The 27,989-nt window shown below is 42.1% G+C and overlaps 1 protein-coding gene across 3 annotated transcripts in view; it reads right to left on the bottom strand.

Annotated features, from left to right (window-relative positions):
• The window catches only part of itsn2a (intersectin 2a), a 79,969-nt gene that overhangs the window by 17,735 nt on the left and 34,245 nt on the right, over positions 1-27,989 (bottom strand). For 2 of the 3 annotated variants that reach the window (XM_017714702.2, XM_037537909.1), the window contains exons 5-25: positions 27,213-27,376; positions 26,036-26,269; positions 25,096-25,156; positions 22,847-22,989; positions 21,912-21,975; positions 19,879-20,016; positions 19,516-19,610; positions 18,138-18,433; positions 16,315-16,452; positions 16,022-16,162; positions 15,581-15,668; positions 14,802-14,941; positions 12,757-12,837; positions 8,858-8,994; positions 8,318-8,646; positions 6,559-6,671; positions 6,234-6,394; positions 4,280-4,352; positions 1,980-2,158; positions 967-1,022; positions 58-224 (exon numbers count right to left, since the gene is read on the bottom strand). In XM_017714702.2, the coding sequence (XP_017570191.1) occupies positions 58-224; positions 967-1,022; positions 1,980-2,158; positions 4,280-4,352; positions 6,234-6,394; positions 6,559-6,671; positions 8,318-8,646; positions 8,858-8,994; positions 12,757-12,837; positions 14,802-14,941; positions 15,581-15,668; positions 16,022-16,162; positions 16,315-16,452; positions 18,138-18,433; positions 19,516-19,610; positions 19,879-20,016; positions 21,912-21,975; positions 22,847-22,989; positions 25,096-25,156; positions 26,036-26,269; positions 27,213-27,376 (2,998 nt within the window). The remainder of the gene's footprint in view (positions 1-57; positions 225-966; positions 1,023-1,979; positions 2,159-4,279; positions 4,353-6,233; positions 6,395-6,558; positions 6,672-8,317; positions 8,647-8,857; positions 8,995-12,756; positions 12,838-14,801; positions 14,942-15,580; positions 15,669-16,021; positions 16,163-16,314; positions 16,453-18,137; positions 18,434-19,515; positions 19,611-19,878; positions 20,017-21,911; positions 21,976-22,846; positions 22,990-25,095; positions 25,157-26,035; positions 26,270-27,212; positions 27,377-27,989) is intronic. The other variant, XM_017714703.2, reaches the window with a different exon arrangement.

Below are 27,989 nucleotides of genomic sequence, written 5' to 3'. Positions count from 1 at the left end.
GTTGTCATTAAGCAAATCATAGTAAATCTGATCACACTGGACATAGGTGGCACATACGTCTGAGTCTTTGGGTTTAACATAGTTGGAAGGAAAGAGTCCCGATTGGTCACCGATGCAGCCTTTCCACCACTCCCCCTCCTTCTCCGTTACCAAGATAACGTCCTCAGCCCGGAATGTCAGGTCACCTGACTCTGGACTCTCGTACGTGTACAGGGCCACATATTCTGATTGGATAGTACATATAGAAAAAAATACAGATCACAAAATCTCACCGACTGATCACATATTGGTTGATATGCATGTATTTATATTCAATTGTTGTTCAACACTATATATCAAATTATTATCTCATGTATGTATTTTTTCCTTATTTAGATACACTCACCGGCCACTTTATTAGGTACACCTTGCTAGTAAAAGGCTGGACCCCCTTTTGCCTTCAGAACTGCCTTAATTCTTCATGGCAGACTTTCAACAAGGTGTTGGAAACGTTCCTCAGAGATTCTGGTTGGTTATTTGAGTTCCTGTTGCTTTTCTGTCATCTGGAACCAGTCTGCCCATTCTCCTCTGACCTCTCACATCAACAAGGCATTTTTGACCACACAACTGACCGCACACTGAATATTTCCTCTTTTTCGGACCGTTCTCTGTAAACCCTAGAGATGGCTGGGCGTGAAAATCCCAGTAGATCAGCAGTTTCTGAAATACTCAGACCAGCCCGTCTCGTACCAACAACCACGCCACGTTCAAAGTCCCTTAAATCCCCTTTCTTCCCCGTTCTGATGCTCGGTCTGCACTTCAGCAAGTTGTCTTGACCACCTCTACAAGCCTAAATGCATTGAGTTGTGGCCGTGTGATTGGCTGATTAGCTATTTGTGTTAACAAGCAATTGAACCTAATAAAGTGGCCGGTGAGTGTATTTCAATAATTTTATTGTTTGTGACTCTGAAATGAATGGATCCTTACCTTCAAGTGGACCAGAGTCAGGAAGGTCCAGTTCATCAACAGTGGAATACAATGGTCTGTAGAAGACAGAGAAAAACTGCAACATTAAAACCCCTTAAAAGGCCAGGGTCTACCAGTGGTCCCAAAGTTTTATTACACACTTCTATAACCTAAGAATAGCTCAGCCAGTTTGCACTGAAGTTCCTGTAATCAATGAATAATAATCTTTAGCATGTAATAAGGGATTTTAGGGGTTAATCATACATACATATATTTATATATTGGTTTTGGCGAAATACGCTGCCATCCAAGTGACGTCTTTTTCAGGGAAGGCTTATTTCAGCGCGACAATGCCAAACCACATTCTGCAGAGCTCTACAAGAGCATGGCTCCTAACCTCCCTGCAAGCTAGACCTATCACCCAAACTTTTAGCGCATTATGAAACAAAGTTTTCACTTTTAAAACTAAAGCACTCTGACTCCTTAGTTCCCAAACACTTAGAGTATTGTTAAAAGAAGAGGGAACTGGCATCAAATTAAAAATGGGCATTTGATTTTTGAAAAACTCAATTTTATAGATTTATATATTTTCAAGTAAATATAGGGTTTAAATGATTTTAACCTATGCCCACTTGTTTGGCAATAAGCATAATAATCTATGTCCCAAAGTATCTAAAGCTCTTATATTGTTATATTGCACCCATTATTGACACAGGTGTTGTTGATACACAGCTAGTATAACCTCCATAGAAAACAATGCTATGCCCATAGCATTGGGCTGTGGAGCAGTAGAGGTGTGGTGCATGGAGTGATGGAGCTTCATTCAATGCCTGACCTCACTATTGCGCTTGTGGCTGAATGCAATCAAATCCTCACAGCAAGAAGAGCAGAGCAGAGTAGGGGGACAAACACTGTTAATACTGAAGAAACGCTGGATGAGAAGGTGTCTGCAAACTTTTGGACACTGTTTATCTAACCACAGTATATGATAATGAAGGCTGACAGGTGAGAGAGAGAAAGAGAAATTTCTTTACTCAGTATGGAAGTTGTTGGTGGTCACCATGGAGACGTGGGTTTTGGGGAACCAGCCTCTGTTTTCCCCGAGTTCGCCATACCACCAGTTCTCCTGCTGCTCCAGAACCGTGATGACATCATCCTTAGAGAACCCCAGATGACTCTCAGTGTTTGCTGTCCATGCACAGACAGCTATGGCCTGTGCGCAAACACACACACACACACACACACACACACACACACACACACACACACACACACACACACAAATATACAAATATAGATTTCACTTCACTGCCGAAGTGAAGAAAAGCTGGCATGACTGAATAAATGAACGGACGAATGGACAGATGGATGAACAGATGACAGACCAGACAGATAAGCTAGCTTGGTAGCTCAGTTGGGCTTGCTTAGTTAGCTTTCGCTTGGTTGTTAGCTTTCTCTGCGTGAGGTTCTCTCACACACAGAGAGACAGTGGAGGAATACAGTTTGTTAAAGCTGTATAGGTGGAACAAACCACACCAGCCTTATGATTAGTGAGGGTACTGCTCACGTACAAATGACCTAAAATTAAGACCTTATTTTATATGGAAAAAAGGAGAAATTAGCCAAAATACATTGGCCATTTAGTGGCATAGGAAAGCTGCTCACAGGACACAATTTGTCCATATGGTCATAACAAAACCAAAAACATTATATCTCCATTTTTCTCATTTTTTACTTTTTACATTTGACAATTAAAGTTACTTTTTCCATAATATCAACACTTTATTATTGGACCAACTGGAATTCCTAGGACTACTTTGAAAAAAACTGTTACATAGACTTCCATTACGGGTTAAGAGGTTTCTGTGAAGTTATAATTTACAAGCTTACAATTGTGAGAGATGCTTTGGTCTGACGGAGATGAAATACAGTGCTGTGAAAAAGTATTTGCCCCTTCCCAATTTCTTCTATTCAGGCGTATTTGTGGCACTTGAATGCTTCAGATGATCAAACTACTTTTTATATTAGACAAATATAACTCAAGTAAACATAAATTTCTGTTTTTAAATGCTGTTTTTAATTACTGAAGGAGAAAAGCTGTTCAGCCCTACATGGGCCTATGTGAAAAAGTAAGTGCCCCCGTAGCTACTAAATCAACTAGTTAAACAAATTCAATTGACTGTCGGGTTCAATTTCATCATCCAAACCCAGACGTGATTAATGTCAGACCTACTGATTCTAAACATCACTTAAACAGAACCTGTCTGGTAATATGAAGCATGCTAGAAGTTCCAAAGAGATTCAAATACAGATGGGAAACAAAGGTCATTGAAATGGAGAAAGGTCACAAAAAACTCTGAACAGAGGAGATCCTTCCCATGAGCGGCCAATCTACCGACATTTCGCCAAGGGCACATCGACAACTCACCCAGGAGGTCACAAAAGAACCCTGACCGACATCTAAACAACTGTAGGCCTCACTTGCTGCAGTTAAGGTCAATGTGCATGATTCCACAATAAGAAAGACACCGGGCAAAAATAGCATCTGTGGGAAAGTTGCAGTGGAATGACGGAATGATCCTTTAACCTCTTATTCTCCAGCGTATATTTTGGTTTGTCCATCTGAATTTACGTGACCAAATTGTAAGATAAATTATTCAGTAACTGCATGAATTTTGAACTGCATTTTTTGTAAAAGCTCCCCTCAAATGAACAGAACATGTGTTTTATGATCACACATATCACTCTATGCTTACAATTTACCACAGAAAGCCAAAAATCTCAGACGCTCTTTGTGTTACTTTATAAAAGTCATTTTTACAGAGCAGATCACTGAAGAGACGACGTCTGTTTATAGTTTAGAGCCCAGATTTGGGGGAAAATCTATTATACCCTTATTATAAACCCTTATTATAAGGGTTTAAAATGACATCACCGTCTATTAGACTGGAGAGAAGAGCTACAGCCTCACACGACGCCCAGCTTCTGAATGGAGCGTATGGAATATGAACGTTATGAAGAACATGACAATGTGTTTTGGAACAATCTGTGGTCTCAAGGAGTTTAAGAAGCTATAAGCTGCATTTTGTGTTTACTCAGTCTTGTCAGGTAAAGATTGTCCATCTTGTCTATTGTTCCTGCTGTAGGCCACTCATCCACAAACTGGATGGTCAAAGTGGAACACATCAATCACTGGCACTCCCACATTTCAAGATGACATTTCAAGCTACAGAGTGTCTGTATGTGACTGATGGAGCGCTGGGACATTTTGCCTGACCAGCAAAATCGCCATAATGCAAACTCAGCATTAGTGTGGGTGCTCATATACACCTACCTGTGCATGCTGTGAGAGTGTGGCTGCAGGAGTGTGTGTGGGTGTCGGACCTTCTATATCCACCCTGGGAATCCTGGAGGGAACAGGTAATATGTTATTGAATGCTAATAAAGTTAGCCATCTCTATAATGTCTAATAACTGAGAAAGAACACAGAAGGAAAAGCAGATTTTTTATAAACAGCATAAAAATAAATGTCTACAGGGGTGGGGGGGTTGGGGGTGGTCTCTGAGCTGCTGCGCCACTTGCCGCCCCAATTCTGTAGCTGTAAAATATGATGCATAATTGTATTAAGCAAAATGTGTCTGTAACACACTGTCTGGACAAAAAGTCTATTATTAATGTGTTGCACACAACAAGTACAAGTCACCAGACGTCTGTGTAAAGTGTTAGCCATATGGCTACCTTGTCAGCTAGTGAGTTAAATGAATACTGTCACTGGAGACTCAGCAGTTCAGTAGACAGCGTTCAGCTGTTCTATACTACAGTTCAATTCATCTCACAGCATTATTAGGAAACGTCAGTGCTGCTTTATTAGTTCAACTGCTCTGAAACTTATAGCTAGTCCCTAAAATCACTTAGGTCATGTAATATAACCCATTAATATAGCCTACAGGAAGGTGGACGTAGTTAAGCTGATCAGAACAGATACACTATGCATGTCGGTTGCTGCTGGTTTCCGACTTTTGTTTGGTCCCACTTTATAGTGAGTGTCTCTAATAACTGTGTAGTTACACATGAATAACATATGTAACAACACTGTAACTACTGATGATTTAGGCAATGTTGCAGATGGATTACAGAAGTACAGCCTATGTAATTACACATGTTATCAACTTCAGTTTTGCCCCATGTAATTACACAAATGTATCCTCTACACAGGAGCTTTCCTGTACTGTAGTGTTAAAGTTACACTTTTAAATAATTGGACGGTTCCTGCGTAGTTGCTATGTAGTTACTGTGTAATAACAGGGTGGTAATAAAGCCGCTGCTTTGGGGAAATGCAGCACATTTAATTAATGTCATAACAGATGCATGTTAAGATAAGGGGGCGCTGTTCTGTCACATTACTGACCGGTTTAAAGCTGAAACTGGTTACAGTGTCACAGCACTGGCAACATAAATGCTGGCGAAATGTTAGGAAAGCTGGCAGATCCAGTGTTAGAAACGTCTTAATGCAAGTTATTACATATGTCCTTTTATTGCTGGATAGAAAAAACTTCTAAAAAACAACTGCTGTTCCAGTCTGATTACAAATGTAATTACATTTATGTTATTACCCTTCTGTAATTACATGAGAAAATAGGCTGTTAAGATACACTTGTGCAATTACATGAGGCAAAACTGTTGATACGCATGTATAATTACATAAGATGTACCGCTATAATCCATCTGTAACAGTGACTAAATAAATAGCAGTTACATTGTTGTTGCATATGTTGTTCATATGTAACTACACAGTTATTACAGACAGTTAATATAAAGTTAGACCATTAGTTTAGTGGTCAGAAGGTTGTATGGATAATTCACTGCATTAAATAGACCCCATGATGTCCCAAATCCCTGCTACCCCTAGAAGAAATTTCTATATCCTTCACTGGACGCCTAGTTTTGACCATTAACAGTGGTGAGACAATAGACGGTAGATGAGACACGCTTAGAAGAGAGTGAGGGGTGTATTACAGCTACAGGTTACATTGAAATGGTTCCACTTTAACTTACCGGGTATATTACAGTACAGGTTTTTAACCTGTGGGCTGCAGCTGTCCGGAGGGCAGTGGGCCGTTTTTTTAAAAACGGTAAAACTTTTAAGACTTTTAACCAAACCAAGGACTTTGTGTGCGTATCACGTTGTGAGATTAAGTGCTCAAGTGAAATTGCTTGCCAGTCAAATCTTGTGCGCTGAAAAACCTTCTGTGGTCAGTTGTGTGGACTACCAATTGCAAAAGTTTCACCTGGAGTAGTCAGCAGGGGGTGCTGTAGTGTGCGTGAGAACTGCTGTAGGATCTGTCATGTCTTTATTGATCTTCTCTGCGTAGCTTTCTGGAAACCAGCCGCTCTTTCCTCCGTAACTTCCATACAGCCAGCCGGGCTCCCTGACCGTAGACTCGTCCACCTGAAAGGTCAGAGGAGCACAATGGTGGTGTTGGAGTGACGTCAGGTGGAAAACACTCTGAGTGACTGTACTTTGCTACTGTAAAAATCAGGCATTTTAAAAACTTTATAAGACTTTTTGTGGGATATACGGTAGCCTTGGTAACACTGTGTGTGCATGCATACCTCTATGAGGCCGTCTGCCTCCAGTGTGAGTTCATCAGCGTTGCGGGCAGTGAAGGGGTACAGGGCTCTGTAGGTGTTCAGCTTCCCCTGAGCATTTAAAACAGGCAGCACACCTGCAGACAGAACGCACAGTGATCACACAAGCCTTAAATGAACACCATGTGGCCATTCTGCAAACAACAGAACTGCCGTCATTCTCACAACGCAGGATTTTTTGCTTAGCCAGCTGGTATTAAGCTTAGTTTGATCCCACTCTGGATCTTCAGTCTCACAACGGTGGAGTATTTTCAGCGTCTGGATTAAAACACTGAACACTTTGAACTCGGTTGCCAGGTGGTTGACCTGGTGCGCCTAGTGGTTGCTAACATGTTGCTAGGCAGATGCTATGGTATCTTAGGTTGCTGTTTGGTGGTTTCCATGGTATCCAAGGTAGTTGCTAAGGCATTGCTATGTGGTTGCTAGGATATTGTGGTAGCTCTGGTGGTTGCTAGGGTGCTGTTACATGGCTGCTGTGGTATTACAGGTGATGTTCTATGTTGCTAGATGGTTACTATGGTATTCCCCATGGTTTCTATGTCGTTGATAGTAGATTGTTAATTGTGCATGTTTGTACTGTGAACATGTGTTTGTGGTGTGTATTTAGTGTATTAATATGTAATAAGTGCACATGTGTTTAGGGTATTACTGTGTAATAATAGCATAAAACAAATAAAATGCAAGAAAAATGTATATTATGGGCCAAAATTGACCTTTTTTCATGCAAAATCCATAGTGTCATATCATTCACAAGACCAAATTCTTGTTTCTCTGTAATCTCTGATCGAAGTGTAGTGACTTCTGCCTGCCTTTAAGCGCTGTATGACGTTTAGATAAGTCACTGTGTGCCAACAGCCAGCAAAACCCTTGATATCTTAGCATATTTTTCCTGACAGTCATGGGCTGGAGGTTAGGGAACCGGCCCTGTGACCGGAAGGTTGCCGGTTTGATCCCCAGAGCCGACAGCACATGACTGAGGTGTCCTTGAGCAAGACACCTAACCCCCAACTGCTCCCCAGGCGCCATGGATAGGGCTGCCCACCGCTCCAGGCAAGTGTGCTCACTGCCCCCTAGTGTGTGTGTATTCACTAGTGTGTATGTGGTGTTTCACTTCACAGATGGGTTAAATGCAGAGGTGGAATTTCCCGTTGTGGGAGTAATAAGGGTCTCTTAATCGTAATCTGACGAATCATCAGTGGGAACACCTGTCATCGCCTCCACTCCTGCCTGTGTATTGGTCAGCAGTCAACCTCCTCTCTATTTCAGCTTGTTTACACCGAAAAATCCATCTTTGTTCACTTCATTAACAGGAGTGAGGTAGTTCAAATATCTGGTAGTCTTGAATATGAATACATATTATTCAATACATATTAAAAATAATCTTTCAACAATGAATCGTGTTCCAGAAACTACAGAAAATACACCTCAAAGTCATCAGACGGATCCTCCTGACCATCAGTGTCTGTTTGTCGCGGAACACCCGCTTTTCACAACCCAATCAGATCCTGTAGAATGAAATCATGTCCTTCCCACATTTATTTCCCGCCTAAGAGACCAGTTTTACTCGGAAATGCGTCACGTTCAGGAAGAAAAAGTTTGAAGTCAGGTGGCTCCGTCTGCTACAGTTGTTCTAAATAGAGCATTTCTTTCAGAATGAAGACTCGTGTCTAATGAGAATCCCAGCCTCGTGTAATTACGGAGAGAGATGATTAAGTCTACTGACCGGGTCCGTTGGCTGTGCTGTTAAGCAGAGCAGAGAGCTGTGAGTGAAGATCTGTATTCACACTGTTCTCAGGCTTCTTTCCTCCTTCACTCTCTCTTATCCTCTCTCTCTCCTCCGCTCTCCTCCTCTCCTCCTTCTCTCTCTCCTCCGCTCTCCTCCTCTCCTCCTTCTCTCTCTCCTCCGCTCTCCTCCTCTCCTCCTTCTCTCTCTCCTCCGCTCTCCTTCTCTCCTCCTTCTCTCTCTCCTCCGCTTGCCTCCTCTCTCTCTCCTGGGCGATTTTCCTCTCGGCCTCCTCCTTCTGCAGGCGCTCCTGCTCCAGCTTAGCCTGTCTGAGCTCTCACACACACACACACACACACACACACACACACACACACACACACACACACATAGGTTTAAGAGTGTGAGAACATGACGGTGGTCCTACACATTCATACACTGTGCATCAGAAGTTTGGGGATGCCTAGCTGTCAACATGAGCAGAAGAACGAGATGCTGGACACTGTGACGTCAGAGGTGTACACGTGCATGAGTGTTCACCTGGCCTCCTCTTCCTCTCTCCTCCTCCTTTCCTCCTGCTCCTGTCGCCGTCTCTGCAGCTCCTTCACTTTCTCTGCTTTCACTCGGCTCAGCTGCTCCAGCACAGCCTGCTGCTGTCGCTGCCTCTCCCTCAGCTCCTACAGCGCCAACACAAGACGAAAACCCTCACGCAATACGCCTTTCTCCACCAGCCGTGCATAACCTCCACTAACTCTTCTATTAGCTCTGACATTATCCCAAACCTCGCCGTATGGATACTATTGATGTGCTGATGTCAGTGTTGGGACAGAACCTCGCAAAAATCTTCCTCGGAAGTTCATTTATAATGTTTACGTGTTTGTTCTGTTGTGCCAAAAACAGCTCGAATCCATTTTTACATGACCATTTTCCAACTTCTCTTCATCCCTTATGATTAACCACCTGTTTTCGCTACTGTGCCTTTAAGATTAAGCTCATTCATAAAGAAGCACACACAGAAACACTGCTTATAACTTTAGCTCAAGTGGGCGGAGCTGCTCTGGACTGCTCTGGAAGTCAAAACATTAAATATGATATTTTTCTGCAATTTAGCGCACAGTTACTTGTATTTCGCCGAATTTAACATATTGGAAATAAATAAAACACCAAATAGAATTTATGATGCATTTTTTTTTCCATAAATTAAATTGAGCAGATGAACAGCAACTGTACATGACACTGTGCGTAACTGTGTTCCTTGCAGATATACAGTTGTGAATGCGTTGGGTTTTGTTACATCAAAATAAACCAATAAAATCTAAAGCAGTGGAGTAACTGGTGTTGAAATGACCAAAAGCTGAAATCAAGTCTGTTCTGTGGTGTCTGGCTAGTTCTGTAATGTTTTGGCTAGGCTAATGATACCTTAGTTAGCAAGCTCCCACACAGCACAACACGGGCTTGGCTCCAGCTAACTGCTTCTAAAATGACATCTGATATCTGAGAGGGCAAAGTGGAGTGACTGGTTTTGGCCGAAACGGATCAAATTCTGCAGCCTTCCGGCTAAGCCAGGGGCTCTTTCACTGCCCTGTTGCGGCTCCACAGCTGAATCAGATCAGTAGGTAATAATAAAATAATCCTCCTCTACAGTAAAATAAAGCTCTGCTGATCCTTCAACACAGTTTAACAGTAAATGGTCTTAAACGCTGGAGTTAATGTAGAACTGCTCATTCCGACTGCTGGTCACCATAGCAACGCAGACAGTCTCGCCTAGCTAGTAGCTAACGAAATGGCAAAGAGAGAGATTTAAGACAGACATGAATAATTTGGAGACGAATGGACATATTTGCACTTATAATCACTCCAGCTGGTCTCCTGATAATCTGCAACGTGAAACTGTCAATCACCAAAAAGTCACAAAGCTGAAGTTTCTCATTCGCCCACTTCTTGAGAAAATTCGAGGAAGAAGCTGGCGAAGGAGAAGTGACTTTAGCCTCGTGAGAAATCTAATGCTGAGAGACATTTTACAAGAAACTGATCTACTTTTGTGGAAAAGTTTCCTGCCTGAGATGCAAGAAAAGCAGCTAGAGCTGAGCTAAAGCTCAAAGCAGAGCGAAGTAAGTCTGCGTTTTTGTTTATATTAAATTTCTTAGCCTATACTAGCACATTAGCACATACTGAGGCATATTTACAGCCAAGATGGTAAAATGGACATACAATGTTGTGGCTCTCAAGGTGGTTTGAGTTTTGCTGAAAGGACAAAATGGCTTTTATTAATATTTGGGTTGCGACTCTTGGGCTACGCTAATGAGAGATTAGTTAGCAGGCCCAGTCTTGGTTCCAGCTAACGGATGCTAAAATTCCACCTGTTTAGTGGATGTCTGAGAGTACAAAGTTGACCGTTACAGTGAAAGCTGAGTTCTGTGGTGTGTCTAGTTCTCAGCCATCGGTCAGCCCCTATAATTCTTAGCCAAAGTCATTTGTAGCATTTCAGGCTTTTAGTTTTCTAAGGATTTTCCCGATTTTTCCCGATATGTCTGATTTTTCCCTATCATCCTCATCCTATCGGTGAGCCCCTGGGTGGAACGTGTATAATTGGCCAAACAGAAATCTGACTTGTCATAGTTTAGCAATATCATCACTGTTATATCTTGCTGCTTCCCAGCTTTTGGCCTCTAGTGCACTTGCAGCTTTTCTGGTGCTACCTGAACTAATGCTCTCTGTATATTTGTGAGAAAACAGCAAAATAATGGTTCATGAATGATGTGGGTGCACTGGTTTGATTGATGTGCCCTCAAAAACTCAAAACAAACACAGCTGCCACTCAGATTTGGCCTAAAAAGGAATTAACCAGACATATAATTCAAGTGAGCCAAGACAACAACAAACCCACTGCTACAATCAAGCATTTCAGACATTGTTTTGTATATGTCTATTTTTGTATTTTGTTGCGAGCTTTGATGAAAATGAGGTTCTCGGCTCAGCGGGCTGAGCTGTGAGTAGAAGCAGTTTGGTGATTAAACTGAGCAGGTTTTTCAGGGCAAAGTGTCCCATTTATTCCCTTTATTCCTGATTGGTAATGATGCTCCTAAAACTTGCTTTGGCTCTGGATTTGAGGTGTAATAAGAGCAGCATGGCTGGAAGGAAAGCGACAGAATCTCTTCCTCCTTCCTCAAATTTCGGCAGCTTTGTCTGCTGGAGACATTTTGGGGAGTGAATATGAGCCATTTCTATTCATGCCATGATGATGATGAGGATAGAAGATGAAGATTCGCTCTTCCACAGTGTATAAGACGCATATTGACTTCACATTTAATGAGGAAAACAGTAGACGCAGTTTATTTTCACTGCAATAGACCACTGCAGTCGTGCGTCATTCTGTAGTCCCCGTCATGCCCATATTAGGAATTCCGGGTCCAAGCCCCATTTGATACTTAATATTAATATTGCTACAAGCAAGCTAAAGCTACTGCGCATCAATTTGATGTCATGAAGCTACAGGAAACTAAGGTGGGCTGAGCCGGTGCTCAGACGAGCTGTGCTACCTTATTAAAACTTTCTAGACTGAATTTAGCTTCTTTTTTTGCAGCTTCTTGTTTGAATGTTCCTGTTCCACCTTAAATTTTCAAAAACCCTTTTCATTCTGCTCATAGGGAAATGGAGCTTAGACCCGGAGTTCCTAATATGGGCATAGGAACAAGCTACGACTACAAAATGACGATATGACTACAGCGGTCTATGTCTACGTCCACATCCACCAAATGTCCAAAACTTCTGCGTAATTAAGTGGTTAAGATGTAAACAAAGTCATTCAGAGTGGTTTGCTGTGAAATATTCCATCTAGAGTCAGAATCATTCCCAGTGGTGGTGATAGGAACCACCACTGTGAACCACCACTTAATTTGTAAATAAAATGGCAATTTGTGTTGTATGGTGACCCCGGTCCCTATCAGCACCACTGTAAAGGGAACGGAGTCTGTACGTTTCTCTACAATGAGCCACTTCACACCAAACCACTCTGAATGACTCTGTTTACATCTCAACCACTGAATTATACAGACATTTTGAAACATTGGTGGAGTTCCCTTTAAAATACATTGTGACTGGACATCATCCAGGCATAAACAGGTCACTGTTCAACCACTGACTTACACAAATAGAGAAAATCATTATCATTTATTTCATATCTTTCAGTCGTTCTTGTTCTGCTTTAATCTACATTTTATCGTTATTATTAAGAGGGAGCTGCAGTGAAGATTCACTGTAGAATCTTCACATCATATACACAGTGTTTGAGCAGCGGTCAGTGGGGGGCAAGCTTTTATCTGTAGTGTATGACTGATTAGGGATCAGATGTTAAAGTTCACATATGGAGCTGGAAGATGGAGGGATGCTCTCAGATGAGTGTGAAGAATGGAAGGAGATTAGAGGAGCGAAAAGAGAACCTTTATTAGAAGGAAGAGATTGGTTAGACAGCCCAACAGTGACAGAAGCCCCTTTAGCACACAGTCATCCATCTCCACTAACTACAGGGAGGAAAAAGAAAGAAAGAAAGAAAGAAAGAAAGAAAGAAAGAAAGAAAGAAAGAAAGAAAGAAAGAAAGAAAGAATGGGGAAAAGAGTAAAGATATACAGACAAAGTAAAGATTAAGATAAGATCACTAAAATCCCAGAGGAAGAAAGAAAGAAAGACAGAAAGAAAGAAAGAAAGAAAGAAAGAAAGAATGGGGAAAGGAGTAAAGATATACAGACAAAGTAAAGATTAAGATAAGATCACTAAAATTCCAGAGGAAGAAAGAAAGAAAGAAAGAAAGAAAGAAAGAAAGAAAGAAAGAAAGAGAAAAAATGGAGAAAAGAGTAAAGATATACAGACAAAGTAAAGATTAAGATAAGATCACTAAAATCCCAGCGGAAGAAAGAAAGAAAGACAGAAAGAAAGAAAGAAAGAAAGAAAGAAAGAAAGAAAGAAAGAAAGAAAGAAAGAAAGAATGGGGAAAGGAGTAAAGATATACAGACAAAGTAAAGATTAAGATAAGATCACTAAAATTCCAGAGGAAGAAAGAAAGAAAGAAAGAAAGAAAGAAAGAAAGAAAGAAAGAAAGAAAGAAAGAAAGAAAGAATGGGGAAAAGAGTAAAGATATACAGACAAAGTAAAGATTAAGATAAGATCACTAAAATCCCAGAGAAAGAAAGAAAGAAAGAAAGAAAGAAAGAAAGAAAGAAAGAAAGAAAGAAAGAAAGAAAGAGAAAAAATGGAGAAAAGAGTAAAGATATACAGACAAAGTAAAGATTAAGATAAGATCACTAAAATCCCAGAGAAAGAAAGAAAGAAAGAAAGAAAGAAAGAAAGAAAGAAAGAAAGAAAGAAAGAAAGAAAGAAAGAAAGAAAGAGAAAAAATGGAGAAAAGAGTAAAGATATACAGACAAAGTAAAGATTAAGATAAGATCACTAAAATCCCAGCGGAAGAAAGAAAGAAAGAAAGAAAGAAAGAAAGAAAGAAAGAAAGAAAGAAAGAAAGAAAGATTTGGAAGAGTAAACATTAGTATGGTGTATTATTATCTGATGAAACAGTGTCTGTTACTGTGTGCAATGTTAGTGTTACAATGTTAGTGTTACTGGGTTAGTGTTACTGGTTAGTGTTACTAGGTTATAGTGTTAGTGTTACAATGTTAGTGTTACTGGTTAGTGTTACTGGGTTAGTGTTACTGGTTAGTGTTACTAGGTTATAGTGTTAGTGTTACAATGTTAGTGTTACAATGTTAGTGTTACTGGTTAGTGTTACTAGGTTATAGTGTTAGTGTTACTGGGTTAGTGTTACTGGTTAGTGTTACTGGGTTAGTGTTACTGGTTAGTGTTACTAGGTTATAGTGTTAGTGTTACAATGTTAGTGTTACAATGTTAGTGTTACTGGTTAGTGTTACTGGTTAGTGTTACTGGGTTATAATGTTAGTGTTACTGGGTTAGTGTTACTGGTTAGTGTTACTGGGTTATAGTGTTAGTGTTACTGGGTAAGTGTTACTGGTTAGTGTTACTGGGTTATAGTGTTAGTGTTACATTGTTAGTGTTACTGGGTTAATATTACTGGGTTAGTGTTACTGGGTTATAATGTTAGTGTTACTGGGTTAGTGTTACTGGTTAGTGTTACTGGGTTATAGTGTTAGTGTTACTGGGTAAGTGTTACTGGTTAGTGTTAGTGGGTTATAGTGTTAGTGTTACATTGTTAGTGTTACTGGGTTAATATTACTGGGTTAGTGTTACTGGGTTATAGTGTTACTGGTTAGTGTTACTGGGTTACAATATTAGTGTTACTGGGTTAGTGTTACTGGGTTAGTGTTACTGGTTAGTGTTACTGGGTTAGTGTTACTGGGTTATAATGTTAGTGTTACTGTGTTAGTGTGAAAGTGTGTGTTCTCATTTATTAATTCATAGTAAGATAATGCTGACTCATGTTTGGGAACGTTTCTAGAGCAGAGTGAGGTTTGAGCTGGACCTTCATGTCCCGGTTGTAGCGCTCCATCTCACACAGCTTGGCTGTCGTCTCTCTCTCCAGAGCGTCCAGCTGCTCCTTCAGCTTCCTACAGCTCAGATCCTTCTCACTCACGCTCTGCTTCATGTCACTCACTCCCCCACCTGAAAAAGAGACAGAGAGAGAGAGACTTTTACACACACCCTATCACATCTACCTATCTACTTATGCATTCATCCATGTATCCATCGATCCATGCAAACATGCATCCATCCAGACATCCATTTATGACTCCCTCTATCCACGTATCAATTCCTTCATCCATTTATGACTCCCTCTATCCATGCATTACATTTACATTTACGGCATTTGGCAGACGCTCTTATCCAGAGCGACTTACAGTTTGATCATTTATACACAGGTAGGCGAAGGTGGTGTTAGGAGTCTTGCCCAAGGACTCTTATTGGTATAGTGTAGGGAGCTTACCCAGGTGGGGATTGAACCCCAGTCTACAGCGTAGAAGGCAGAGGTGTTAACCACTACACTAACCAACCAACAATGCATCCATCCATCTCGCCGTCCATCCATGATTCCCTGTATCCATGCATGCTTCCATTCATCCATCCATCCATCCATCTATAACTCTTTCTATCCACACATCCATCCGTCCATGCATCCATCCATCCATCTATAACTCCCTCTGCCCATACTTGCATCCATCCATGACCCCATCCAACCATCTACAGCTCCACCCATCCATGCAAGCATCCATCTACCCATCTATTTAAGCAGTGTGTTCTTACGTGTAGTGCTGGTCTGAGTGAGCTCTCTCAGTCTGTCTGCTAGTTTCTGCTTCTCTGGAGTCAGACTAGTCAGCTGCCTCTGAACATCCTGAGAACAGCAAAGCCTTTCGATAGAACATCAACACTGCACAACAATAAAGCATCTTCAATAACCCCGGGAACATCTAACACATCTTCTCAGGTGCAATTTTGGTGACATAAACGATTATTGAAGGTCTTTTACCTTCAGAAGTTTAGAAGTTCAAACACAGGCTGTTAGGAATCATTTTTACACGTAGCTCATTGAACAAAGCAGAGAAACGTTCAGTCTATACCACAGTTATGTTTGTAACTAGAAGAGGAAATTGTATCATATTATCAAACCTGTCAATGTAGAATATAAACCTCTGCATTTGATTTTAACTGATTAAGCAAAAATTAACCAGACCAATATCTTCAAACCTCAAACTGCAGCTGCAGAGAGTTGATGTCGGCGATGCGACCGTCCCGCCTCTGATTGATGAGCTCTAGCTCTGCCCTCTGAACCCGCCTCTTGCTCTGGGCTTCGCGGAGGCAGTCTGAAATCTGCTTGTGCTTGTTACCCTGTGAGAGGCACAGACAGATTTGAGAATCCAGCTTTTCTCAAACTACACCCCACTCTTAAAATTAAAGCTGCCACACTGGGCTCCTTGAGTTGTTTCCATTTTAAAGGTTTATGAATGAGAGTCTCATATAAAGCCGTGTGTAAATCTGACCACAGCCTCCAGCTCCAGCTCCAGGCTCCTCTTCCTGGCTGTGAGTCTCTCGATGTCTCGCTGCTCTCTCTCTCTCTGAGCCTGAAGCTCGGCACGCTTCGCCCTCTCCCACTCCATCCGTCTCTGTCTCTCCACTGCCTGGGGACAGGAGAAATTCACAGCTATAATCTGTTCATAGCCATTACTTGTAAAGTTATGTGTTAAGTACGAGTCACTGTGGATGTTAAAGCTGCATTTGTCTTACAAACGGAAGAAGGAGCATTACTGAGAAAGCAGAGGAAAAAAGACGGTGTCCCTGCACTGCTGCTCGTCACCTCATAAAGCCTAAAATATTCATTCAAAAGTCTGAGCTGTCAGATCAGATTTGGCGAAAGTTTTACAGAATTCAGTGAACTGACATCACGCGAATGCCACAAGCTCAAAAAACGTTTTCTTTTTCAATTCGCCATCCATCCATCCATAATTGCCTCTACTCACGCATGCATCCATCCATCCATCCATCTATGACTCCCTCTATTCATGCAAACATCCATCTATCCATCTGTCCATCTATCCAGGACTCCCTCTATTCACGCATGCATCTATCCATCCATCCATCCAATCATCCATCTATGACTCCCTCTATTCATGCAAACATCCATCCATCCATCCATCTATCTATCCATACAAATACACATCTATCGAAGTATACACCCATTTATGTAACCATGCATCCATTCATCGAGACATTCATCTATGACTCCTTCAATCTATGCATCCATCAAATCCCCTCACCCCTCCCATTTAGCCCTACCCCTCTGTTTTGGTGTTCACGTCTAGGGGTACGGTGGCCCAATTGTTGCTGAAATAGAGGTGTAGGGTGAAGTCTTAGGGCTACATGGCCCTCCAAAGGGAGTTTTTTCAGAGACTCAATCCAAACAGAGAAAGAAAAGCTATGTGTTGCTATGTTGGTGTTCATGGTGGTTGCTATGGTATTTCTCAGTGGTAACTATAGTATCCCAGGTGGTTGCTAGGGTGTTATAAACCAGTTGCTATGGTATCTTTGGTGGTTGCTGGGCTTTGGTGTTATGAGGTTGCTATGGTGTCCATGGTGTTTTCTAGGGTGTTGCTATGTGGTTGCTAGGGTATTCCAGGTGGTCGCTAGAGTGTTACTAGGCAGTTGCTGTGGTGTTCATGGTGGTTGCAATGTGTTTCTACGTGGTAATTATAGTAATCCAAGTGGTTGCTAGAGTGTTATTAACCAGTTGGTATGGTATCTCTGGGGGTTGCCATGGCATTTGTGTTTTGAGGTTGCTATGGTGTCCATGGTCGTTTCGAGGGTGCTGCTATGTCTTTACTAGGTTATCCCAGGTGGTCGCTAGGGCATTGCCAGGCAGTTGCTGTGATGTTCATGGCAGTTTCTTGGGTGTCTCTAGGTGGTAATTATAGCAATCCAGGTGGTTGCTAGGGTGGTAACTATAGTATCCTAGATGTGTGCTGTTACTAATCAGTTGCTATGGTGTCTTTGGTGGTTGCAATGGCACTGGTGTTTTGAGGTTGCTATGGTGTCCATGGCGGTTTCTATAGTATTGCTGTGTCTTTGCTACCATAACTCTGGAGGTTGCTAGGGTGTTGCTAGGTGTTTGGTATGGCATCTAATGTGGCTGCTAGGATGTTGCTAGGCAGTTGTTACGGTATCCCAGGTGGTTTCTTGGATGTAGCGAGGCAGTTGCTATAGTATTTGACATGGATGCACATCAGCATATTAGCCACAGATCTGTCCCGAAACAAACTGGTTTTATTTTCTCTGAAACTCTCTGAAGACTTTTACGAGGTAAATGTACCTCCTGCCGCTCCAGGTCTTTCAGTCTCTCCTCTTCCCTCCGTCTCTCCATCTCTTTCTGCCTCTCCATCCGCTGCTCCTCCTCTCTCTGCCTGCGCAGCGCCAGCTCCCGCGCCTCCCTCTCTCTCCGCTCCTGCTCCTCCCTCTCTTTCTGCCGTCTCCTCTCCTCTTCTCTCCTCTCTTCCTCTCTCCTGCGTTCCTCCTCCTTCCGCTGCTCCTCCTGCAAAGCCAGCCGTCGTTTCTCCAGCTCCATGCTGCCTCTCTGGAAATTCTCCTTCAGTTTATCCTCAAAAGACACTGAGAGAGAGAGTGAGAGAGTGAGAGAGACAGAGAGAGAGAATTCACTCTGTTTAGCAAAGAAAATTGTTCTATAAAGAACTATGAACACTCAAAGAATCTTTTGTGTGGTTAAAGGGTTCTTTGCATCACGAAAGGGTTCTTCGGATTGGTGGAAATCGTGCATGAATGAGCTATAAATGGTTCTATATAGAACCTTATTGAAAAGGGTTCCAAATATGCAGTTTAGTCCACATTTATACATAACAGCGAGTCAGAAACCAGATAAGCAGGTCTATCAGAAATTGCTTAACCTTACTCTGCAGGTCCCCTAGTGGCCATTCCACGGGTGGAATGGGAACTGACCGGATATTTTGAATGAATATAATAAAATATAATCTGAGCTCAGGTGAACTAGGGTTCTGTTGTCTCTGTGTGAAATGTGCCTCTAAATTGAGCTGCTAGAGAGCAATGAGGGGTGAAAGGAGAAGTAGAGAAAGCCAAGCAAGCTTTCTCATTGGTTAGGACTTCAGGAGCTGCACAGAAGGCCTTAAGTGTCAGATCAGCCACTCATATATTGTACCTTCAGTAAAGAATTCAATCAGAAGTCGTATTTCGACTTACTACATTTTAAATTTGCCAGGTGTTATTAAATCTGCTTCAGCCCCACCGGAAAAGTGGCGCTTGTTTAAAAACGCTAGATGTTAAATAGAATTAAATGAAATACATGCTAACCAAACACATTTTACAGGCTTACTTCACCCACTAAACTGTAAGGTTTGTAAGGTTATCTGTAATTCCACAGAGCAGGGTCATCTCTATGTACAGGTCAGTCACAGCTTGCAAAATTGACAAGGTTTCTACTAAGACATGTCCCTCACTCATTATGTGAAAGTAATAACGAGGGGGGTGGGCCAACAAATAATGTCTGTGCTAAAAGGTTCAAACGCTTATATCTTGCTTAATCTAGAACGACCAAAACTATTCCTGTGCATTGCAGTTAGCTTAGTGTCTACATACTATTGGAATCCCATAGAGGTTACGTGTATGTGTGTGTGTGTGTGTGTGTGTGTGTGTGTGTGTGTGTGTGTGTGTGTATGTACCGTTACTCTTGCTCTTCTGTGGAAGATCTGGTTCGATGAGGTCAGTGTTGATAAGAGGAATGGAGCCATTCAGCAGGTCACATGACTTCCCTGTTCTATAAACACATACATATCCAGACTAATATTAAGAAATCAGAACTGAAACATCTGTCCACATGTTACAGTTTGCATAACACTGATGTATATGTGTATATTACACTCACAGTGGCCGATGAGTGGAAGTACAAGGTAGGTGTTTCTAATAAAACGGCCACTAAGCGGAAGTTAGGTGTTTTCTAATAATGTGGCCAATATGTGGAAATACTACAATCTAATTGCCTCTAAGCGCCTGTATGTGTGTATCAGTGTGTTCTAGCCCATTACCTGAAAGACGGTGGCACTAGATCAGCAGGAAGGGTCAGGGGTAAAGGGTGCCCAGTTTTAGCCATGTCCACCAGATGCATAGCCAGAATGAACTCTTCTGCTCGCAACTGACCGTCACGATCCACATCCGCTAAAGTCCTAGTGACAGTAACAGACATACGTGCACACATACAAACACGTACATACACACACAAACATGTGCACACAGTGATAAAGTACACACTGACAACAGGTCTACACACAAATACACAGCATGTGTTGTCTGTACTTTAAGGCCGACCCGCCTGAAGTCCAGCATTTGAAGGAATAAGCCGTGTTAAATGAATACTCCAGCGTTTTTCACCCTAATCTGCCGGGCTGTGAACAGATATTTTGGGGAGCAGGGATACAAGGGACAAAAAGGGCAGTACAGTATGCTCTTTTATGCAGATTTATCCAGTCTAATCACATTTCATTAGCAGCATTAGGAGTGGAAGTGGGCAATATGATAATATTTTATCATTACTGTAGTATCTTTTGCATTTCTGAGCGTGATGTGAACATTACCAGTACTTAAATAACACTGATGAACTGCATATTTCATTGTAAAGAGAGCATAGTTAGTCCTCAGATTTAGTGCAGTACAGTATGTAAAATGGTTAAAGTCAGTGTATTCATAGTTTGGGATAACAGTATTTAAATGAGGCACAATTAGCGCATTTTGTCTGTCTCTTTTACTGTGAAATGTATTGTGTATCCTCAAAATATTGGCTAACACTTGTTACACCAGCTTTGACCAACAGGGGGAGGCTGTGAACCAAAAAAAAAAAAAAGTCACTGGAGAGCTAAGTGGCTATACCAGCTCTGACCAGCAGGGTTAGCTGAATTTTTCAGCCTCAACAAAATGCAGTATAGTGCTTAATTATAACGGTAGTACGTTGAACACTCTGTTGTGTTGCATAAGCGTTGCAACTATGGCAGCTGAGAGGGACATTCTTGGCGACATTCTAGTTTATTCCATAAAAACAAACTTTAGAAAATAATACTGACGACAAACACGTCTTCTACTGTTTTCAGTAGTTGTGCATACAAAGCTGCAGCAGCTGCATTTTTAGAGGAGCTGATCAGAATTAATTAGGTGCATTGCCTTTCCAATACGACAGGGTTTATATACAGGTCGCTGCTGATTGGGTAACACCTCTGACACACCCATCCAACGAGAGAAGACGTACCTCAAAAGTCCATTCCACAACGTTTCTCATTTTGACCTAACACAACGTTCAACCGGAAAACCATAGCAAAGTGCATGACTGAACATGCCCCAGGTGACAAAAACAGGGAGCTAACCGGCTAACAATTAGCATGCTAATACTAAGTATTTTTTATTAGTCCCACAACGGGGAAATTTCACCCATCCATGAAGTGAAACATCACGTACACACTTGCCTGGAGTGGTGGGCAGCCCTATCCAAAGCAGTTGGGGGTTAGGTGTCTTGCTCAAGGACACCTCAGTCATATACTGTCAGCTCTGGGGCTCAAACTGGCAACCTTCCAGTCACAGGACCGGTTCCCTAACCTCCAGCCCACGACTGAACTAGTCCTCAAACTAGCTTTTCAACTAGTCCCCAAAGGGTAAGGGGAAGAAGAGATAAATAGCCTCCCTGCTGGTCTGAGATGGTATAGCATGCTAATTGTTAGTCACACACACACACACACACACACAAACACACACACACACTTTCTAAGCTGCTTCTCCCTCAGGGTCGCGGGGGGGTGCTAGAGCCTATCCCAGCGGTCATCGGGCAGAGGCAGGATTGTTAGTCACACAGTCCCCATTATTTGTTTTCTCCTCGTCCCTGAACTTCAGGGAGAAGATAAGAAAGAAAACAGCCGCCCTGCTGGTTAAAGCTGGTGTAGCATGTTAAGTGTTAGCCAATATTTTGAAACACTCTTTTGTTGTCCGCTACAGATGCGGCAGACAAAGATTGGGCGGGAAAATGCTGGAATACGCTTTTAAAACGGGCATTTGTTTATTCACTGTTAGGAGCACTCACCATATGGTGGCCAGCTGAGTCTGGGTAAGGTTAGAGGCAGTTAGAGCATTTCTGACCTGAGGACCTACAAATATACAAACATACACAAACATAATTATGTGCAGCTATTATATACATCTCTCTCTTACACTGTGAAAGCCAGAGACCACCCTTCCGATCAAAACAGCCATTAAGTACAAGTTTTAAGCGCAATTACTTCAGAGGGGACTGGACACAGCGTGCGACCAACTGCTAAGGCTGAACTTGGGAGGTTCATCCCTGCACATTTGTTTGGAAAACAGAAAGAAAGTGTCCTTAAAAGAATAAATGAGTCATAGAAAGAAAAAGTGGGCACGCTAAATAGTGAAAACTTTGATATTATATTTTACCTGATGTGATTTTCTGTTAAATATATATTTCATATACATTTTTTCCTAATGAGAAAAATGAATGAATGTATTTATTGGCTGTTTTACTGAAAATTAAACCATTAGTATTTTTGGCTGGGCCCATTTTTTGCATAGAGGTTCCATATAAACAAATACAAATGAATACTCTTTAAAAAGATGGTTCTTCAAGGGTTCTTTGGTAAAGACAATGGTTCTGTGCAGAACCATGAACACCCAAAGAGCCATTTGCACACTTAAAAAGTTTAATATGTCTTCAGATTGATAAGGAATGTTGTATATTGTTCTATGTAGCACCAAAAAGGGTTCTGCTATTGTTATGATAGTCAAGCTTGAACCCTTTTTTCTGCGATAGAACCAAATACAACACATTTAATCTGAGAAGAATGATTTCACTGGGCGAAGACCCCTAAGCATGCAAATGGTGTTTTTAGTGCACATGGTTCTATGCAGAACCATTGTCTTTACTAAAGAACCCTTGTAGAACCATCTTTTTTAAGTGAAATACCCTCCTAACACACACACACACACACACACGCACGCACACACCTGACAGGTATCCACTCATCAGTTTGTCCAGACTGTTGAACTGCTGGCGGTATTTGAGGCGGGACGACTGAGGCACCGCCCAATCACACGCTCCAGTCTTTGGGGAGTTACTCGCCAGGGAGGTGGTGGAGGAGGAGTTAGAGCTGAGGCAGCCAACGGGGAATTAAAAAGCATATATAAGATATGAATAAACATGCTTCATAACCGCACACTGACCAAAACCCCAGCCAAGCTCCACTAATCAGAAACCCCAAAACTGTAATCACACAAATTTATACATTTACAGTTGTATGCAAAAGTTTGGGCACCCCAGTCTAATAACATGCTTTGTTGATTTTAAGTGAAAGTAAGTTAATACATCCTTTACAGAGAACCCAGTACTGCACAATGTAATGTAGCTTTACTGTTTATTTACATATTGGGGGGGGGGGCTGCAAAAAAAGTTTACATTTAATGTGTTATTTTTTGCCCTGCGATGGACTGGCGACCTGTCCAGGGTGTATCCCGCCTGCTGACACTGATCAGGCAAAACATCATGACCACCTCCTTATTTCTACGCTCACTGTCCATCTTATCAGCTCCACTTACTGTATAGCTGGTCTTTGTAGTTCTACAGTTACAGACTGTTGTCCATCTGTTTCTCTGATACTCTGTTACCCTGTTCTTCAGTGGTCAGGACCCCCATGGACCCTCAGAGAGCAGGTACTATTTGGGTGGTGGGTCATTCTCAGCACTGCAGGGACACTGATGTGGTGGTGGTGTGTTAGTGTGTGTTGCGCTGGTCTGAGTGGATCAGACACAGCAGTGCTGCTGGAGTTTTTAAGCACTGTGTCCACTCACTGTCCACTCTATTAGACACTCCCACCTTGTCAGTCCACCTTGTAGATGTAAAGTCAGAGACGACAGCTCATCTGCTGCTGCACAGTTTGTGTTGGGCATCCTCTAGTCCTTGGTCACAGGACACTGTTGGCTGGATATTTTTGTTTGGTGGACTGTTCTCAGTCCAGCAGCGACACTGAGGTGTTTAAAAACTCCACCAGCACTGCTGCGTCTGATCGTAGAAACAAGGAGGTGGTCATAATGTTATGCCTGATCGGTGTACGCCCACATACACAGTACAAATCAGGCATATTAAAAGTCCAAGGTTAGAGGGCACTGAGGTCACTGGAGCTGAGGAATTGCATTAGCATGTTCAGAAGTGGTGGCAGCGCTACTCTTGACAAACTGCCGCAGGAACTGTACGTGTGTGTTAGCTTATGTAAGAGCAGTGTTTTCTGAGGAAGTCAACATGCACTACTGCACACACACCTATACACACACACACACACACACACACACAGTTTTATTTACCCTACACAGCCTGAGAACCAGCTCAGCTTAGAGCAACTACCACTATAATCACTATTCAGACTGAATCACCTGACTTATTAACACGAGGCAGCTGGACAGAATGACACTCTTTAGATACACATGAATAGAGGCTGCTTTGGGTTCAGTTTAAAGACAGATACCCATCCACAATGACCCTGTTCAAAACATAGAAAAAACATAGCAGCTTATATCAATATATCATTGTGGCATCATTTAATAACCTACAGAGGGTATCTTAACTTACTATAGTTCAACTATCTTATTTACACTGATTGGTGGTGTTGAGTAAGTGTGACTTATTAATCCAGCCGTACGGAATAGTTGCATTAGATTAGCACCTTCTTGCTGTGTTTTAGGGCTTTTATTGTATTTTTTGTGCCTGGAGATTTGAGGGTGCAATCTAGACTGCTATGTGCTTTTATTATTCTTTCATTTTAGCACTTCGTTTGTACCCAGGTACATATATATAACTATTAATTAAGATTCTATACATTTTATTGATTAAAATATTAACACTTTTCTCAACAAATAAACACAAACTACACAAATATATAGATGTTGAAAATGTGTCTTGAGGGGGCCGAAGACTTTCGCACAGTACTGTGTGTGTGTGTGTGTGTGTGTGTGTGTATATATATATATATGCAGTTGACACCATTCTGTTAGTATAAAAGCTGCAAAACTAAAGAAGAAAACTTCAGACGGCAAAGGTTCATTGGGTCATTTGGGGAAAGGGTGGGGGGTGCAGGGTTCAGAGAATGTAAATTCACTTATTTTGTTGGACTATCACTTTAAAGCAGCACGCTTCAGTATGAATGTGAACACTAGAACGACAGATGAGTGTATATACTGGAAAGATTTGGTCTGGTTTGTTTTACCTGCTGGAAGCCAAGTCCAAGAGTGAGTGAGATTTACTCAGGCCTGTAGAGAGAGGGACAGCTAGAGAGAGAGAGAGAGAGAGAGAGAGAGAGAGAGAGAGAGAGAGAGAGAGAGAGAAAGAAACACACACACACACACACACAAGTTTACTTTTCCAGGCAGCAGAGGCGGAGAGCTACTGATAAACCAGCTAAACACTGATATGCTTTGTACAGCACAGCTGCTTAATCATTAGGTGAGTGGAATCACATACTAAGGTTAATAGCCTCATATACACAGGCCTGGTAAACACTACATTTCCCTGCATGCATTGCTGAACTTAGTTCGGCAAAAGGAGTTGCTGTGATTATACAGATACCTGCAAATATATAATACATATGGCACATGTTATTATTACCTGTACACTACACAACTTTACTGGGAACATCTCCTTGAACCTACACACATTGTCCATTGAGAAAGACATTTTATCAGCTCCACTGACCATATAGGTGCACTACAACTTCAGACTGCAGTCCATCTGTTTCTCACCTCAGGGTCACTGCTGGACTGAGAACAGTCCACTAACCAAAAATAAACAGCCAACAGCGTCCTGTGGGCACTGACTAGAGGATGACCAGCACAAACTGTGCAAGATGGAGTAACAAGGTAGTAGTGTCTAACAGAGTGGACAGTGAGTGGACACAGTGATTAAAACTCCAGCAAACTCTGATCCACTCACACAAGCATAACACACCTCGTCAGTGGTACTGCAGTGCTGAGAATGATCCACCACCCAAATAACACCTGACCTGTGGTGATCCTGTAGGGGTCCTGACCACTGAAGAACAGATGGACTACAGCGGTCTGTAACTGTAGAACTACAAAGAGCTGATAAAATGGACAATGAGTGTAGATATAAGAGCGTAGACAAATTGTATAGTTATATATGTATGTTACCTGGTGTTGGTGTGAGAAGGGTAGCAGTGCCGTTGGGTAAGGCTGGCATGCTGAGGGGGTCAGGAATCAGTGGCATGGGCAGTGCTCCGGGCAAAATGGGGGGCACAGCTGGCATAGAGGTCAAAGAGGTCATAGAGGTCACGGAGGTCATGGAGGTCACAGAGGAGCCGAGAGGCAAGGGTGTGAGCATTGGCATCGCTGGCATGACCGACAGGTTAGGCATTGACCCCATACCTGTGAACCCAACAAATTTCTCTCTAAGTCGTACATTCTTTAAATATATTTATATCCATATTTATATCCATCTATACATTTCACGAATTTATGACACACTTTTGGCCAACAAACTGGCCTTAGGAGACCTTTTACAGCGCTGCATTCAGCCACTTGAATGATATATCAATGCATATACAGCATATATCAATTTATACATCAGTTTATAAAAATGGCACTACAGTCTAGAATATATATATATATATATATATATATATATATATACACAATTTATACATATACAGTATATATTAGTATATTTACAGCATATATCAATTTACCTACTGTATATTTGGAAATATGGCCTAAAGTTCATAGCTTTATGTATATACACACATATACACTCACCGGCCACTTTATTAGGTGCTTGTTAACACAAATAGCTAATCAGCCAATCACACGGCCACAACTCACTGCATTTAGGCATGTAGAGGTGGTCAAGACGACTTGCTGAAGTGCAGACCGAGCATCAGAACGGGGAAGAAAGGGGATTTAAGGGACTTTGAACGTGGTGTGGTTGTTGGTGCCAGACGGGCTGGTCTGAGTATTTCAGAAACTGCTGATCTACTGGGATTTTCACACACAACCATCTCTAGGGTTTACAGAGAACGGTCCGAAAAAGAGGAAATATCCAGTGAGCGGTCAGTTGTGTGGACGAAAATGCCTTGTTGATGTGAGAGGTCAGAGGAGAATGGGCAGACTGGTTCCAGATGATAGAAAGGCAGCAGGAACTCAAATAACCAACCAGAATCTCTGAGGAACGTTTCCAACACCTTGTTGAAAGTCTGGCACGAAGAATTAAAGCAGTTCTGAAGGTGAAAGAGGGTCCAACCTTTTACTAGTACCTAATAAAGTGGCCGGTGAACATGTATAGATCAGATGATTACACACTCATAGCCCTTACCGAAGCGTGCCGATGAGGTCATCGAAGGGACAGGCGTCTGCTTCATGATGACGGGCAGAGAGGAGGGCAGCGGCTGACCCTGCAGCTGCAGCTTAATCAGCTTCATGGCAATGGAGAACTCTAATCTGTCCATCTTTCCATCCCTGCCCATGTCGGCCAACGCCCTGGGAGAGAGGGAGAGGCAGAACAGGAAGGAGAAACCATCTTCAGGGAAAGCAGTTCTTTACTGGCACTCACATAGAACACAGAAGCAGAACAAACACTGGTTTGCGCTGTAATCCGTTTCATTTTGACAGAAGCGCAAGGCTTTAATTCTGCTTCCTGTGGGATTCGTTCTGCATCCTATTCGAGGACACGCAGCGATGTTTACACCAGCCCGTAAACCGCGGATGAGGAAGAGGTTGAGAAACATTATGAAACCTCCACCCAACATACCCACATTACCACCACCACCACCGGTCCATTCAAGAAGCCAGAGCCAAAACACAGCTCCACCCCACACACACGCTTTACACTCCGCGGCATTCAGGGACACGGGACGGTGCATTAAGTGAGGGTGCTGGAATTCTGGGTATGGAATTTACAGTAACATCACGCAAAACGTTATGCCTTCTTAAAATTTCTTTGGATATTTTACGCTAAAGAGAGTGTGTAACAATGTGCTGCAATGTGATGAGAGACTCTAATACACACTGACACGTCAGGCTGCAGGCGCACACCCAGCTCACAGGGTTACAGACGAGCTTTATTCAAATTAGATGAGCAGCAGCCAATCAG

The sequence above is a fragment of the Pygocentrus nattereri genome, chromosome 4 (assembly GCF_015220715.1).
Source record: "Pygocentrus nattereri isolate fPygNat1 chromosome 4, fPygNat1.pri, whole genome shotgun sequence".
Taxonomy (NCBI): Eukaryota; Metazoa; Chordata; class Actinopteri; order Characiformes; family Serrasalmidae; genus Pygocentrus; species Pygocentrus nattereri.
This window is presented reverse-complemented; position numbering and strand designations above follow the sequence as displayed.